Source organism: Onychomys torridus, chromosome 1 (assembly GCF_903995425.1).
Source record: "Onychomys torridus chromosome 1, mOncTor1.1, whole genome shotgun sequence".
In the NCBI taxonomy this organism is placed as follows: domain Eukaryota; kingdom Metazoa; phylum Chordata; class Mammalia; order Rodentia; family Cricetidae; genus Onychomys; species Onychomys torridus.
In genome coordinates, this window is record NC_050443.1 from 4,508,720 (window position 1) to 4,526,125 (window position 17,406).

Consider the following 17,406-nt stretch of genomic DNA (forward strand, 5'->3'; position numbering starts at 1 on the left):
TTAATGTGTGTTCTTGTATTTGGTATGCCAGTATTTTATTGAGTATTTTTGCATCAATGTTCATGAGAGAGATTGGTCTGTAATTCTCTTTCTTTGTTGCATCTTTGTGTGGTTTGGGTATCAGGGTAACTTAGCTTCAGAAAAAGAATTTGGCAATGTTCCTTCTGTTTCTATTGTGTGGAACAATTTGAAGAGTATTAGTATTAGCTCTTTGAAATTCTGATAGAATTCTGTGCTGAAACCAAGTGGCCCTGGGCTTTTTTTCTTTTTTTTTTTTTCTTTTTTTTTTTTTTTTTTTTTTTTTTTTTTTTCTTTTTTTCTTTTTTGGTTGGAAGACTTTTAATGACTGCCTCTTAGGGGTAATAAGTTTATTTAAATTGTTTATTTGATCTTGATTTAATTTTGGTATATGGCACCTATCGAGAAAATTATCCATTTCTTTTAGATTTTCCAGTTTTGTGCAGTACAGGTTTTTGAAGTATGACCTGATGATTCTCTGGATTTCCTCGTTGTTAGTTGTTATGTCTCCCTTTTCACTTCTGATTTTGTTAATTTCTATGTTCTCTCTCTTCCTTTTGGTTAGTTTGGGTAAGGGTTTGTCTATCTTGTTGATCTTCTCAAAGGACCAACTCTTTCTTGATTCTTTGTATTGTTCTCCTTGTTTCTATTTTATTGATTTCAGCCCTGAGTTTCATAATTTCCTGGCTTCTCTTCCTCCTGGGAGAGTTTGCTTCTTTTTGTTCTAGAGCTTTCAGGTGTGCTGTTAAGTCACTAGTGTGAGATTTCTCCACGTTCTTTGTGTAGATACTTAGTGCTATGAATTTTCCTCTTAGCACTGCTTTCATTGTGTCCCATAAGTTTGGGTATGTTGTGCATTCATTTTCATTGAATTCTAGGAGGTCTTTAATTTCTTTATTTCTTCCTTGACACAGTGGTGATTCAATTGAGTGTTGTTCAGTTCCCATGTGTTGTTTTGCTTTCTGTAGTTTGTGTTGTTGAATCCTAACTTTTTTTTTTTTTTTTTGAGACAGGGTTTCTTTGTGTAGCTTTGCACCTTTCCTGGATCTCGCTCTGTAGACCAGGCTGGCCTCGAACTCACAAAGATCCACCTGCCTCTGCCTCCCGAGTGCTGGAATTAAAGGTGTGCGCCACCACCGCCTGGTGAATCCTAACTTTATCCCATGGTGATACGATAAGATACATGAGATAATTCTGATTCTTTTGTATCTGTTGAGATTTGTTTTGTGGCCGAGTATGTGGTCAGTTTTAGAGAAGATTCCATGAGGTTTTGAGAAGAAGGTATATTCTTTTGCGTTTGGGTGAAATAGTCTGTAGATGTCTATAAGGTCCATTTGAGTCATAACATCTGTTAGTTCCCTTATTTTTCTGTTAAGTTTCTGTCTGGCAGACCTATCCATTGGTGAGAGTGGGGTGCTGAAGTTTCCCACTATTAGTGTGTGGGGTTTGATGTGTGATTTAAGCTTTAGTAATGTTTCTTTTACAAATGTGGATGCCCTTGTATTTGGGGCATAAATGTTCAGAATTGAGACTTCATCTTGGTGGATTTTTCCTGTGATAAATATGTAGTGTCCTTCCCGATCTCTTTTGATTGATTTTAGTTTGAAGTCTATTTTATTAGATATTAGGATGGCTACACCAGCTTGCTTCTTAGGTCCCTTTGATTGGAGAATCTTTTCTGAACCCTTTACTCTGAGGTAGTGCCTGTCTTTGAAGTTGAGGTGTGTTTCTTGTATGCAGCAGAAGGATGGATCCTGTTTTTGTATCCATTCTGTTAGCCTGTGTCTTTTTATAGGCAAATTTAGTCAATTGATATTAAGAGATATTAATAACAAGTGATTGTTAACTCCTGTAATTTTTTTATGGTAGTGTATGTGTTTCCCTTCTTTGGGTTTTGCTGGTGTGAGATTATCTATTGCCTGTGTTTTCGTGGGTGCAGCTAACTTCCTTGTGTTGGAGGTTTCCTTCTAGTACTTTCTGTAGGACTGGATTTGTGGATAGGTACTGTTTAAATCTGGTTTTGTCATGGAATATCTTGTTTTCTCTGTCTATGGTGATTGAAAGTTTTGCTTGGTGTAGTAGTCTGAGCTGGCATCCATGGTCTCTTAGTGTCTGCAAAACATATATATCCAGGACCTTCTGATTTTCAGAGTCTCCATTGAGAAGTCAAGTATAATTCTTATACATCTGCCTTTATATGTTACTTGGCCTTTTTCCTTTGCAGCTCTTAATACTCTTTCTTTATTCTGTGTGTTTAGCGGTTTGATTATTATGTTACAAGGGGACTTTCTTTGGGATTCCAGTCTATTTGGTGTTCTGTAAGCTTCTTGTACCTTCATAGGCATATTCTTCTTTAGGTTGGGAAAGTTTTCTTCTCTGATTTTGTTGAATATATTTTCTGTGCCTTTGAGCTGGAATACTTCTCCTTCTATCTCTATTATTCTTAGGTTTGGTCTTTTCATGGTGTCCAGATGTTTTGTGTTAAGAATTTGTTGGATTTAACATTTTCTTTGACTGATGAATGTATTTCCTCTATCATATCTTCAACATCTAAGATTCTCTCTTCCATCTCTTGTATTTTGTTGGTTATGCTTGCATCTGTAGTTCCTGTTTATTTACTCAGATTTTTCATTTCCAGATTTCCCTTGGTTTGTGTTTTCTTTATTGCCTCTATTTCAGTTTTCAAGTCTTGAACTGTTTCCTTCACCTGCTTTTTCTTGGTTATCTTGTCTGTCTTTACGGGATTTATTGATTTCTTCCAATTTTTTGTTTGACTTTTCCTCGATTTCTTTAAGTGAATTTTTCATTTCCTCTTTAAGGGCTTCTAAAGTTACTTTAAGTTCATTTTCTTCTGTTTCATCTGCGTTGGGATGATCAGATCTTGCTGTTGTAGGACCACTGGGCTTGTCTCAGTTGAGGTTTGTGGGCATTTGGGTGCCTAAATGCAGCGTATTCACCAGTTCTTCTGGCTGGTGTGGTCTTTACTTGTGCTTATGGAGTCTGTTCTTCCTCCTACTGGTATGGGTTGTGCCTATGCCTATGGAGACTGTTCTTTTGTCTGGTGTAGATGGCGCTGGTGCCTATAGGGGCTGCTATTCTTCCAGCTGGTGTAGGTGGCGCTTGTATAGGGGCTGCTCATGTTGTGGTGGATGGTTGGCCAAGGGGAGGATGATGGGGCCGGTGGGTTTGGGCAGCAGAGTGGGTTGTAGAGGTTACAGAGTGCAGTGGGTGTCGGGGGTGCTGGTGCAGCCTGCCCGCAGGTCTCTCACCTGTACCGGTTGCTGGGGACCCCCAATTCTTTAACAAATTCCTTTGTATACTCTTTGAGAGTCGAAAACATGCACATATTAATTCTATCTCCCTGCAACCTGGCCTTCCCAACCCCCAGACACTCCCTAGCTTGTCCTCCTTTCTTGCACTCTTTGCTTTGTTTACTGTAAACCACTGAATCCTTTTTAGTGTGGCCTGCTAGCATACTGACCTATCTCGTTGGCTTGACCATGTGCAGGTGGCCATAACTGCACTGAGTTCATGAGTGTAACCACCACACCCCTCCACATCCTGACTCCTAGCATTCTTTCCACCCCCTTCTCCTCAATGTTTTCTGAGCCTTGAGGAGCCAGACTTCTTGCTGGCTTTGTGGTGAAATTTTCTGTTACTTTCTTTAAATCCTCATTTTACCGGGATGTAATTCTGGTATACTAGTCTCCTAACTGTAGTTATGATAGTTGTTACCAGATATTAAACAGCTGCAGGATCACAGAATTTCCCCAGTATTCATGGAGTAGCATGTGCTTCACAATTCATAACTGTCCAGACTTGAGAAAGATAACGTGGTCCTAGATTGTATGTTGAGTAGTACATCCAGCAAGGGCTGGATGGGTAAACCAAACACATTAATATTTTGACAAATATATTGTATATTTGTAATACAACATATAATACTATAATATAGCATAGATGGTCTTCTGTCTTGATTACTTTTCCGTCAATTGTGGTAAAATACTCTGACAAAAGCAACTTAAGGGAGAAAGGTTCTTAGTCACTGTTCCATTGCTGTGAAGAGACACCATGAGCAAGGCATCTCATAAAAGAAAGCTTGCTTGCTTGCCTGCCTTCTTTCCTTCCTTCCCTCCCTCCCTCCACCCTTTCTTTCTTTCTTTCTTTCTTTCTTTCTTTCTTTCTCTCTCTCTCTCTCTTTCTTTCTTTCATTTTTTTGTTTTTTGAGGCAGGGTTTCTCTGTGTATCCCTGGCTGTTTTGGAGCTCATTCTGTATGTATATCAGGCTAGCCTCAAACTCAGAGATCCTCCTTCTTCTGCCTCCTGAGTGCTAGGATTAATGGTGCATGCCACCAAGCCTGGCATAAAAGAAAGCATTTTTTTTTCTTTCACAACTGAGACTTTATTGGTTGAGTACACAGACATTTCAATTCTTAAAACATAGACCCAAACTCTAAAAGTCATACATTGTGTTCACGTACCCAAAAGAGCCATGTGTTGTTTCTCCTTTAACTTATTCCAGTGATGTTCCATCCTGAGCTTGGCGAGTTTTCCCTAAGACCTCACATAACAATCAAATGCTCACTGACTCACAATTTTATTCCACATACAGTACATATTCAAAATTTCAATCTTTCACAGCACATTATCACAATTGTTAGGAAAATGGACTGCCATGACCAGAGACAGTTCTGACAGGGCAAGGACTGAGGAGTGGTTTTTTTTTTAGGATACAGTTCTACTAGAAACACGAGACCAGAAATAACTGAAAATATTCCAGACACAAATGCACGACCAAAACTCCAAATTACCATTTAGTATGCTTTGTGTTGTAGGATATAAAACTAGCCCCCTCTACGGAATGTTATGGTGACCCCCGAGACAGTCACCGCCTCTCCTGATTCAGTATCCTGCTATTTTCTGGTTGTACCAAAAAATAAACAACCAGCAAGTGATTTAACCCCTTAAAAAATCATTTACACTTAAAATATGGGATGAGGTGGGACTTCCTCCCACCTTTTAAAAATGTTTCTAGAGCTACTAAAAAACTCGCATTTACAAAATAGTTGATAAAAATATTCCTCTGGATTGTACAAGAAGGGAGGCGGGGACCCTGACAGACACGATAGATGTTTAGTCGGACTTGGCTTCTTTTTCTTCTACTTCATAGGCTGGACTCTGGTTCTCAGTCTCTCGGTTTTCTGCAGGCACATCTGTGGTTTGCTGGTCCGCCCCCTCAGCCTGTTTGCCCTTTGCTCCCCTCTTCCCTTTGCTTTGCACTTTTTTGTCTGATGACTTATCCTTTCCCGAGGCCTTCTGCGGCTTCACGTCCACCTTGGCAGGGGCCGGCTTGGCCCACAGCCTCGCAGAGGCAGAGCGTCTTGGGCTCCGCCTAACCTTCTTCTTGAGCATCGGGGCAGCGCTGGGTGGGAGGCGCGTGCGAGGCCGAACCTGTCACGGAGCTACACCGCACGAACTAAAAGAAAGCATTTAATTGGATGCCTGCTTACAGTTTTAGAGGATTAGTCCCCGATCATCGTGACAGAAAGCAAACAGGCATTGAACTGGTGCAGTAGCCGAGCATGTTCCATCCTGATCTGCAGGCGTCAGGCAGAGAGAGAAAGACAGCCTGGTGTGGGTTCTTGAAACCTCAGAATCCATGTCCAGTGACACACTTCTTCTAAGAAAGCATCACCATCTCCAACAAGGCCATGAACTGGTGACTAAGCATTCAAATAGATGAACCTTTTGAGGTCGTTCCCATTCAAACAAACACAAAAGGGTTCATTTTTGGTTTACATTCTGAGGGTAAAGTTCATCACGGTGAAGTCACAGCAGCTTGCGGCAGCAGTGACAGCCAAGAAGTCATGAATGCTTGTGCTCATCTAGTGTTCTTTTTGTGTAGTCCAGGGCCTCACCCCATGGAATGGTGACACCCACTGTTACCTAACACTGTTCCAGGGAGAGGTGGATAGACATCACTCACCCCAGACAGGGAATTAATGGCAGACCAACTAAGGATACCACCAAAGTCCAACTTGATAAACCAATGAGTTTTATGGATGTTGTTGGCAGGAATATGGGTGAAAGTTCCCTACAAGAGCAGGAATGACTCAAAGACATCTACATCTCCAAAAGTCCACCCCAGAGTGTATTGTGTAACAAAACTCTTCCCGGGGAGACACAACACACACATATACTCATCCCAAATAGGGATCCCATGACAGATCTAAGTATGGATAACACCAGAGTCCACTTTGGTGAGCCAGTGAGTTTTCTTGGGGTCATTTACAAGAGGAGACATGTCTCAGAGACAGCTGCATCACCAAGGTCCACCCCTGCATGAGTGACAACTCAGAAGCTAGGAAACTTGGCGCATCCCACACAGCCTGCAGGCAGCTCGACAGGGTGGAGAGTCCTTTCCAAGTAACTCTGTTAGTATATTTGTGTTTTCAGCATTTGACATTCCAGAATATGCTTTTAGGATTCATAATTTTACAGAGGTATTCACTCAGCTTAAGAGTATAATCCAAATTTTTTTTCATAAATTTACTAAGTTTGATGTCACTTTAACCCAGATAACTCTCTTAACCCATCTACAGTTAATTTCTATTTCCAGCATTAATCCCAAGTAACTGTTGAACGTTTTTGTATAAATATTCCCTTTTATGAACATTTAATGTAGTGAAATACGTTTAACTAATGAACAGTTTATAAAGTTAAATGTATGTGGTATAAAATATATCACATACATAAAAATGATTTATTCTCTTTCAAACTTCAAACTTTACTGAATTCCAGTTACTAACTATTTCTGGAAAGCCCTGTCCTACATTTGTTTCCTGTTGCTGTGATTAAATAGATACCTAGAAAAAAAGCATCTTCAGAGAGAAAGGCTTTATTGGCTCCCAATTCTAGGTCACAGTCCATCACTGAGGGAGAGTTAAAGCAGCAGGAGATTGAAGCCACCAGGCACTCTTCACCCACAGTTAGGGCTGAGCCGTGCACTGATGCACGCGTTGCTCAGCCAGCTTTCTCCTTTCTACTCTGTCTGGAACCCCGAGCCCAGGGCGTGCCCACGGTGAATAAAGACGAGTAAGATACTCTCAGACGCCCTCCTTCCAGGGATTCTGGATCATGTCACACCGATGATTAAAAGTAATCATCACAAAGCAGGAAGATCATTAATAAAGAAATCTGTAAAATTGGAGGCCAGCCTAGTGTACAAAGTGAGTTTCAGGACGGCCAAGGCTGTCACACAGAGAAACCCTGTCTCAGAGAACAAACAAACAAAAGTAATTACCACAGAGACCTTAGTATAGTGTGGGGACGCAGTGTTCTTGTTAACAGTGTGTTGTTATAATCACCGATTGTAATGACTCCTTTTTTATCACACAAGCCTCATTTCTTCAGCACAGAAAAACTAATTCTAACTTCTTGGTGTATTTCAGAATCAGGGTCTAAGTGTGAGACCAAGAAGTTACCACCAAATCCATGTAACAAATCTGGGCAAAGTATCCACCAGAAACCAGTTTCTTCACAACAAAAGGTCACCACAGGGAAGACAAATTGTAACAAAAATGCACTCCTAAGAAAACCCAAGAAAAGACATTCAGGCAAGAAATCTTTAAAGTGTAATAATTGTGGGAAAACCTTTTCTCGAAGTTTGTCTTTCAAACTTCATCAAGACTTTCACACTGGAGAGAGGTCTTATGGATGCAGTAATTGTAGACAAGTTTTCAGACAGATCTTATCCCTCGTTCTTCATCAGAGAGTTCACAATCGGAAGAAAAGCTATGAATGTGATGAATGTGGGGAAATTTTTAATAAAAAATTAACTCTGATGATACATAGGAGAACTCACAATGGGAAGGAAAATATGAACCATGAGAAGGCCCCAGGTTCATGCCCATCTTTCAGTAAACACCCTAATAGTCACATTGTTGAGAGTATCCACCAGTGCAGAAAATGTGAGCAAGCCTTCAGCCGGATGTCATCCCTTTTACTTCATAAGAGAATTCACAATAGAAAGAAAATACAACAATACAATAAATATGGCAGAGGGTTCAAAAAGAAGACAGTCCTTATGCATAAGAGAATTTGTATTGGAAAGAAAACTCATGAAACTAAGAAAGCCTTAAGTCAGGGTCTCAAGCAGAGAACTCACCGTTTAGAAAATCCTTTTACATGTAGGAAATGTGGGAAGTCCTTCAGTAGGATCTTACCCTTAATGCTTCATCAGAGAATTCACACTTCAGGGAAATTCTACAAATGTGATAAATGCCAGAAAGACTTTAGACGGCTTTCGACCCTTATTCTGCACCTAAGAACTCATAAGGAGGAGAAGCAGTTTAAGTGCAATAAATGTGAGAAAGTGTGCAATCGGTATTCATCCCTTATTCAACACCAGAAAATTCATAAAAGGAAAAAGAAACTCATTGAGTGCAAGGAATGTGGAAAGATGTTTTGTGGAATGAAAAACCTTAAAGTACATCTGAACATTCATTCAGAAGAGAAACCTTTCAAATGCAATAAATGTAGTAAAGTCTTTGGCCGCCAGTCGTTTCTTATTGAACATCAAAGAATTCATACTGGAGAAAAGCCCTATCAGTGTGAAGAATGTGGGAAAGCATTCAGTCACCGAATATCTCTTACCCGACATAAGCGAATTCACAGTGAAGACAGACCTTACGAGTGTGATCAGTGTGGGAAAGCCTTCAGCCAGAGTGCTCACCTTGCACAACATGAAAGAATTCACACTGGAGAGAAGCCCTATGCATGCAAAACATGTAAGAAGTCCTTTACTCAGCGCATATCCCTCATTCTACATGAAAGAAGTCACACGGGGGAGAAACCCTATGAATGTAATCAATGTGGGAAGGCGTTTAGTAGTGGCTCGGACCTCATACGACATCAGAGAAGTCATTCTTCAGAGAAACCGTATGAATGTAGCAAATGTGGGAAGGCATATAGTCGGAGCTCATCTCTGATCCGACATCAGAGCACACATTCAGAGGAAAAGTCCTGAAGTTGTTGCTAACTCTGCAAATGCTAAAAAGGATGTCAAAAAAGTGTTCAGAGGCATGGAGAATGTGTATAAGTGTTCTTGACTTATGATGATGTATGTCCATAAGTTGAAACACTTAAATATATTTAGTATACCTACCCTACCAAATGTGATCGTTTAGCAGCACAGTATAATGTGGGGTCCTAGTTGTTCACTCTCCTGAGAGCATGGCTTCCTGAGGCTATGACCTGACCTGATACTGCTGCCCCAGCATCTTAAGAGTTATCTTACTGCTTATCTTCAGCCTAGGGAAAGATAATAATTTCTAGCCTCATGGATATTGCTTCTGTACACGGTAATGCTGAAAAATCCTAAATCAGAAATCATTCATTGGAGGGAGGGAACTATCTGCCTATAACATGTTTTGTGTCTATGGGGCCATTTTATGATATTCTCCCTTTGAAAGCCAAAGAGCAAAAGTAGCTGGTGGATTTTGAACTGAAGATCTGAAATCAGCTGAGGTGTGCTCAGGATGTTGGATTAGGGTTTGTGAATGAAGGTGTTTTTCAGTTTGTATTTTATTTCCAGTGTAGTTTTAAGGATAATTCACTGGATGCATACTAAGAAATGGAACTGCAAAGTCCATTTTTTTTTTCTAGATGGTGCTTTGAGCCTGAGTTGAGGTCCCAGGAAAATGGAGTGTTGAATCTGTTCTCAGAACTAGAACTCCTGTGTGTAAGGACCTAGCAGGCAAAACAGGAAACAGGGTGCCTCTTTCTCCTGACAGAAATGTATTGGAGTGAGAATACAGAAGAGGTTGTTAAAGATGGTATTCACAGTGGTATAGAGCAGTAGCCAATACCACACAGCCTCCTGAATGTGAAGATACACTGTGAAAATCTGTATGGCTAAGTCAGGCTTGGGGGGTGGGTGGGAAGGAGATACTGAACAATGAGGAACTTCAGAGCAGGGAGAAACTATTTTTTACTTTTTTTTATTTGAAAATAAATTATCTATATTTGTATAAATAAACAGCATTTTTATGTAATAATGCTAATTGGTGCACAAAAAGTAACTATGTGTTTGTGTGTTTATGGCCTGAATATTTGTGTCACCCCCACTCATGTTGAAGCCCTAACCCCTCAGTGTGATGATACTTGGAAATGAGATTAATAAAGTCATGATGCGGATGGGCCTTTTTGATAAGTTCATTGATCAGAGACACCAGAGGGCTTGATCTTTTTCTGTACCATGTGAGAACACAGGCAGCCATCTGCAAACCAAGAAAAAGCCCGTATGAGAACCTGACCAGTGTGATGCCCTGACCTTGGATTCCCAGCCTGTGGAGGAACGGTGAGAACTGAATTTCTCTTTAAGTCCCCGGTCTGTGATGCTGTGGTATAGCAGCTCGAGCTGACAATCCGTGGGAGAACTCTTGGTTAATGTGTTGGATGTTTCCTTTGAGCTGTCCAACCCATTCAGTGTGTTTCTGTCCCTCTTTTCAGCTTGTGTAAGTTATGTAAGAAATAAAGTCCGAGTTCCTTTGTGTGGCTAGATTGTATACAGTCAGGCTCTTTTGAATGAGTTTTCCTTCTACAAAAGCTACTTAGGAGAACACCTCTTCCTTAAGAAACGTTTATGGTGTTTGATCATGGGGATCTGAATTTAACCACAAATGTTGTTGGGGTTTGAATAGGAAATGTGACCAATAGGCTCATAATCCCCAGCTGGTAGGAGGCTCTGGATGAGGCATTGCTAGAGGAACTAGATCATGGGGTTGTGGGTGTGTCCTTGGGTACTGTGTCATGTCCCATCCCTTCTTTAAAACAATTTTTTGAGAATTAAAACTTTTATTTTATGTGGTATGAATATATGGTAGTAGATGTAGACTCACAGCCAAACATTAGGCAGAGCTCAGGGAACCCTGCAGAAGAGGGAGAGAAAGGTTTGTAGGAGCCAGAGTAGTTGAGGTCACTAGGCGAACATGGCCTACAGAACCGACTAAGCAGGGCACATGGGGGCTCACAGAGACTGAGGCAGCAGTTTTGGAGCCTGCATGAATCTGTGCTAGGTCCTCTACATGTTGTGGTTGTTTAGCTTGGGGGTTGTGAGGGACCCCAACAGTGGGAGTGGGGTTGTCTCTGACTCTTTTGCCTACTCTTGGGACCCCTTTCCTCCTGCTGGATTGCCTTATCCAACCTTGATATGAGGGTTTGTGCCTAGTCTTTTTTGTTGTTGTTGTTTTGGGTTTTTTGTTTTTTTGTTTCTTTGGTTTTTCGAGACAGGGTTTCTCTGTGTAGCTTTTGCACCTTTCCTGGGACTCACTTGGTAGCCCAGGCTGGCCTTGAACTCACAGAGATCCACCTGGCTCTGCCTCCCGAGCACTGGGATTAAAGGTGTGCGCCACCACTGCCCGGCATGCCTAGTCTTATTGTAACTTGTTCTGCTGTTTCTGGTTGATGTCCCTGGGAGGCCTGCTCTTTTCTCAAGAGAAATAGAGGAGCAGTGCATCTGGGGGAGAGGGAGGGTGGGGGAAGGACTTGGAGTGGATGGGGAAGGGAGGGGAAGCTGCAGTCGAGGTGTATGAGAGAAGAATAAAGAATTAAAAATAATTTATATGTATGAATGTTTTGCCTGCCTGTATGTATATGCACCATACGTGTGCCTGGTGCTCTTGGAGGCCAGAAGAGGGCATCAGATTCCCTGGAACTGGAGTTATGGTTGTGGGTCACCATGTGGGTGCTGAGAATTGAATCTTTGCTATAACAGGTGTTCTAAACTACTGAGCTACTTCTCCCTCCTCCCCTTTCAAGTCAACCAATTTATAGCATTTTGCTATGGCATCTTAAGCGAAGATATTGGGGAGCTTTCACAAGAACTTTCTCTACCCCTCTTTTTTCTGATTACCACATGAGAGTTCTGCCTTGTCTACCCTGCTCACCCTGCTATGATGGACTAAAACGAAAATAAATCTTACCTCATTTTGCTCTGGTGTTTTGTCTCAGCAATAAAAACTCTAATACAAGTAAGCAAACAACCATCTTGCAGGCAAGGTAAACGCAGCTGTCGTGCTGTTTGTTAAATTTTCATTATGTAAACAAGAATAAAATCACGGCAGCAAATGGGTAAAGAATGGCACAGAAGAGGATGAAGGAAAGGCGTGTTTTTCTCTTTCCCTTTCTACCCACCTCACCCCTGCCCAAAGCTTTAGCCTCTCATCTGCCTGGAAGGTTGGTTCCAGATCAGCGGTATCCCTAAGAGGATGCCATCTGGGATGTGGCTCAGTGGTAGTAGAGCATATGTATTCCACTTTGCTGTGATAAATCGCTGACTAAAAGCAACTCGGGAGGAATGAGTTTATTTGGCATACACTTCTATGGCATGGTCCATCATTGAGAAGTCAGGGTAGGAACTCAGAAGGCAGAAACTGGAGGAATGCTATTTCCTGGCTGGTCCTCAGACTCATGCTTAGCTAGCTACCTCATACACCTCAGGACATCCTGCACAGAGAATGGTGGTGCCTTACCCACAGACATCAGTTTCCAGTTAAGACAATCCTCCACAGACATGCCCACGGTCTGATCTGGGCAATGCCTCAGTTGCGATTCCAAATGACTCTAGGTTACAAGCCTGATGAATCTGAGTTCAATCCCCGGAACTCACATGGTGAGGGAAAACCAATTTCTGCAAGTTATTCTTTTTTTTTTTTTTTTTATGCTTTAAATTGGTGATTTTTTTTTTCATTTTTCTTTATTAAGAAATTTTCTACCCACTCCACATACCACCCACAGACCCCCCCTCCTCCCTACTCTCACCCCCCAGCTCTCTCTCCCAAGCCACCCCGCATCCCCCAAATGGAGGTCTCCCATGGGGAGTCAGCAGAGCTCAGCACACTGAGCCTAGGCAGGTCCAAGCCCCTTCCCACTGCACCAAGGCTGTGCAAGGTGTCACACTACAGGCACTGGATTCCCAAAAGCCTGCCCATGCACCAGGGACAGATCCTGATCCCCCTCCCTGGGTGCCCCCCAAACAGTTTGAGCCAAACAACTGTCTTCCATATCCAGAGGGCTTCTTGCAGTCCCATGGGGACTCCACAGCCACCAGACCACAGTTCATGGGCTTCCACTAGTGTGGCCGGTCATCTCTGCATGTCCTCCCATCATGATCTCGATGTCCCTTGCCTGCAGTATATCTCCTCTCTCTCATCAATTGGATTCCTGGAGCTCAGCCTAGTGCCTGGCTGTGGATCTCTATCTGCCTCCATCAATCACTGGACAAACGCCCTATGATGACAGCTAGGTTATTTGCTAGGCTGGTCACTGGAGTAGACCAGTCCAGACACCCTCTGGATCACTGCCAGCAGACCAAGGTTGGGTCAAACTTGTGGATTCCTGAGAGCCTCCCCAGCACCCTGCCTCTTCCTATTCCCATGATGTCCTCATCTATGATGGTATCTTCCTCCCTGCCCTCCCATGCTGTCCCTGTTCCAGCTTGACCCTCCCATTTCCCTATGTTCTCATCCCCCACTCCTCCCACTCCACCACCACCCCCCAACACCCAGCCCACTCATGTAGATCTCATCCACTTCTCCTTCACAGGGTCATCCATGTGTCCCTCCTAGAGTCTTTCCCTGTTAACTAGCCTCTCTGGAGCTGTGGTTTTCTGCAAGTTATTCTAATGCACATAATAAAATATAATCTTTAAAAAGAATATATAAAATTGAGCTACCAGAAAGACACCTTAAATGCAGAAATTAAGTATAAAATGGTGTGTGTGTGTGTGTGTGTGTGTGTGTGTGTGTGTGTGTGTGTGTCATGGCGATAGGTGGTATAAACTTAAAAAACTGAAGCCAAAACAAGGAGTAAGGGATAAAAATTTATAGAGTAATTGCATAGCATGTGGTGAGACCCTGGGTTCAATTCTTAGCACAGAAAAAAAAAAAAAAAAAGCTGGGCTGGAGAGATGGCTCAGCCGTTAAAGGCTAGATGCACAACCAAAAATATAAGAAAAAAAAAAGCTATAATAAGGGGGTCAGTTTCCAAGAATACATAATCTTAAATGGACATACATTGACTTACAGAGGTACAAATTAAATGAAGGTGAAGAGCCAACAGAAGCAAAAGGAGAAATAGCCCTGAAGCAGGTAAGCAGTGGGATGGCTTAGCAGCCAGGATCTCCACTTGGCTTGAGCTATCCACATACCTTTTCCAAAAATAGTGTTTAGCAACCTCACCTTCAAGCTACATGCATGTTACACATGCAGAACACAAGCATGAGAACCTAAATTCAGATCTCCAGCACCCAAGTGAGTCAGACATGGGAGGACATGTCTGTAACCCCATTCTGGGAGTTGGAAACAAGTGGATCTGGAGGGCTTGCTGGTCAGACAGAGTAGTTGAAAAGGTGAGCTCCAGGTTCATTGAGAGACCTTCTCAAAAAATAAAGTAGGGCTGGGCGTGGCATATGCCTTGAATCCCAGAACCCCGGGGCAGATGTGGGGGGATCTTGGAGTTCAAAACTAGTCTGGGCTCCTAAATAAGTAGTTCCTGGTCAACAACAACAACAACAAAAAAGTAGGGGGCTGGAGAGATGGCTCGGTGATTAAGAGCACTTGGTGCTCTTCCAAAGGTCCCAGTTTCAGTTCTCAGTACCCATATAGCAGCTCATAGCTGCAATTCCAGTTCTAGGGGCTCTGACACCCTCTTCTGGCTTCCTCAGGCATTAGGCATTCATGTAGACAAAACACGTAAAGTACAAATTTAAAAAACAAAACAAAATAAAAAATCACCCAAAAAACCTCATTGGTTTACCAAGTTGGACTTTGATGCAATCGTTACTTTGGTCTGTAGTGGGTTCCCTTTCTGGGATAAGTAGATGTGTGTGTGTGTGTGTGTGTGTGTGTGTGTGTGTGTGTGTGTGTGTGTGTGTTGCATCTCCCCAGGAAAGTCCTTCATACAACATGGCTCTACAGGGTGATTCCAGGAAGGTATCATTATAGGGAAGCATTGTTCCCATATCAGGTAGCTAGTTAGGCATTAGCAGGCCTAAAGTTGTTGAGTGTAGACCCATCCCTCAGTAGCAGCAACTTGTAAAACCAGGAAACACAAATGCGGGACTCTGATTATCAGTCAAAACAGTGCAATTGGAGTCAAATCTTCGGCCTTAGGTAAAGACATGATGTTTTGAACTGCTCAGAAGGGCTTTCAGGTAAGGAACAAAGATTTACCATTGTTTCCTCCCTTCAGACTTAATCCAATAGGCCTGTCAATCACCCATGTGGAAAAACGCTGTTGGGGAACATTTTCTGCTCTAGAGACAATAGAAATGATATTAAGTCTGCCTAGCTTTCTGTGGCTGCTGTCCACTTTCACCCACAATGGTCCCCTTTGAGAATGGTGTATTTTGCTTTATTTTGGTTTTTTTGTTTGTTTTTTGAGACAGGGTTTCTCTGTGTAACAGTACAAGCTGTTCTGGAACTCACTTTGCAGACCAGGCTGGCCTTGAACACACAGAGATCCACTTACCTCTGCCTCCCGAGTGCTGGGATTAAAGGCATGCTCCACCACACCTAGCCTATACTTTGCCTTTAAATAGATACCTATTATCTACATGATGCTGTGTGTGTCTTGTCTGAATTCTTCCTATAGAGATCACATAGACTAGGAGGCTGAGAGGAAGCCAGAGCCAGAGCTTTGGTAACGTGTAAGATTATTCTTGGTCCAGGGTACAATCTCACCTTCATATGGGTTTTCATCCTTTGTCAGAAAAAAAGTGTGTGCACATATGCACGTATGTGTGTGTGGAGATATGTGTGCAGCAGAGGGAACATGTGTCTGAAAGCTGGTGTCAAGTGATCCAATTGCTCACCACTTTTTAAAGATTGCTGTCTACATGTATGCATGAGGTGAGGGAAACGTGCCATGATGCAAACCTGGAGGTTAGGGACAACCCTGGAAAGTGGATTCTCTTCCACCACTTCCCCATAGGTCCTGGGGCTTGAATCCAGGTCGTCAGGCTAATGCAGCAGGCGGTGTTATGGACTGAGCCATATTGATGGTTGGTAGGTAACCTTATGATTTCAGAGTTTCTCACTGAAATTTAAATTTCATCAATTTAGATAGACTGATGAGTCAACAGGATCTGCCTGTCTCTGATCTTGTGGTGCTGTGGTCATAGACTGACATACTGTTGTACCAAGCTTTTGAGTGATTGCTGGGAATCTCAACTCAGGTCCTCATGCTTGCATGGAAGGCACTTTCCTGGCTGAGCCATTTCCTGAGCCCTATAAAAAACAACTGGCACCATTGTTCTAGAATCCAAGATGACTGCAGGTTTAGGATAAACCTTTTATGGTGATTTTGTGAGACTAAGTCTAGGATCCTTTTTAGCAAGAGGACTTGTTGTGCCTGTTATAACCCGAGACACTGGGAACATATATTCTTCCCATTTTCCTTATGCACACGAAAAGTCAATTAGTTTTATGGACATCCTCAAAGAATCAGTTTTTGTTTTGATTTTCATTCAGAATTGGTAAGGGGGCAGGTGATGGGGATCAAACCTAGGTAGGGCTTCCCTCCTACATGCTAAGCTGGTACTCTGTTCTCAAGATATACTCCAAGCCTTCTGTTCTTTCTTTAGTTTCCATTCTTTCTTTTAAGAGAAATTTTTGTATGTTATGCGTATGTTTTGTCTGCATGTCTGTCTGTGCACCGTCCAGGGAGGATGTAAGAGGACATCAGAAGCCCTGGAACTGGAGTTACAGGTGGTAGTGAGCCACCATGTGGGTGCTGGGAACTGAGTCCAGGTCCACTGTAAGAACAAGTGCTCTTAATCGCTGAGCCATCTCTGCAAACCCCTAGTCCATTCTTATGATGTCTTCTGTGAACGGAGTTCCTGAAAAGTGTGCTAGTTTGGTTCAGATTTTGGGCACATTCAGGTTATCTTTCTGTTATATATTGTTTCTAAGGTCATTCGATTCTGGCCAGAAACATTCACAAGACTTGAATTCTTTTGAATAACTGAGATGTAGGGCTGGAGAGAGAACTCAGTGGTTAAGAGCACAGCATCCACATTAGGTGGTTCATCAACAGGTGTAACTTCAGCCCCAGGGGATCCAGAGCCTTCCTCAGGCACTTGTGGGAGTGTGTACATCCATGCACACACATAAATGCATGCACGCACATGATCTCTTTAAAAAATTAACTGGAGATGTGTATTATGGCTTTAACTGTGGTACATACTGGTAAGTACTCTAGTTCACTGATTACTGATCAGATTTTCTGCCTTGTTTTTTAAATGCCTGTTTTTCTTTAGTTTATAATATATATATTGATATATCTCAGTAAATTCTACCTTGGAGTGATTTTTTTTCCTTTTTTCTT

General features: G+C 42.2%; 1 protein-coding gene across 6 annotated transcripts in view; it reads left to right on the forward strand.

Moving 5' to 3' along the window:
- The window catches only part of Znf667 (zinc finger protein 667), a 28,902-nt gene extending 18,316 nt beyond the window's left edge, over positions 1-10,586 (forward strand). For all 6 annotated transcript variants that reach the window (XM_036182244.1, XM_036182221.1, XM_036182237.1 and 3 more), the window contains one exon: positions 7,470-10,586. In XM_036182244.1, the coding sequence (XP_036038137.1) occupies positions 7,470-9,046 (1,577 nt within the window). In that variant the 3' untranslated portion in view covers positions 9,047-10,586. The remainder of the gene's footprint in view (positions 1-7,469) is intronic.
- The last annotated feature ends 6,820 nt before the right edge of the window (positions 10,587-17,406 follow it).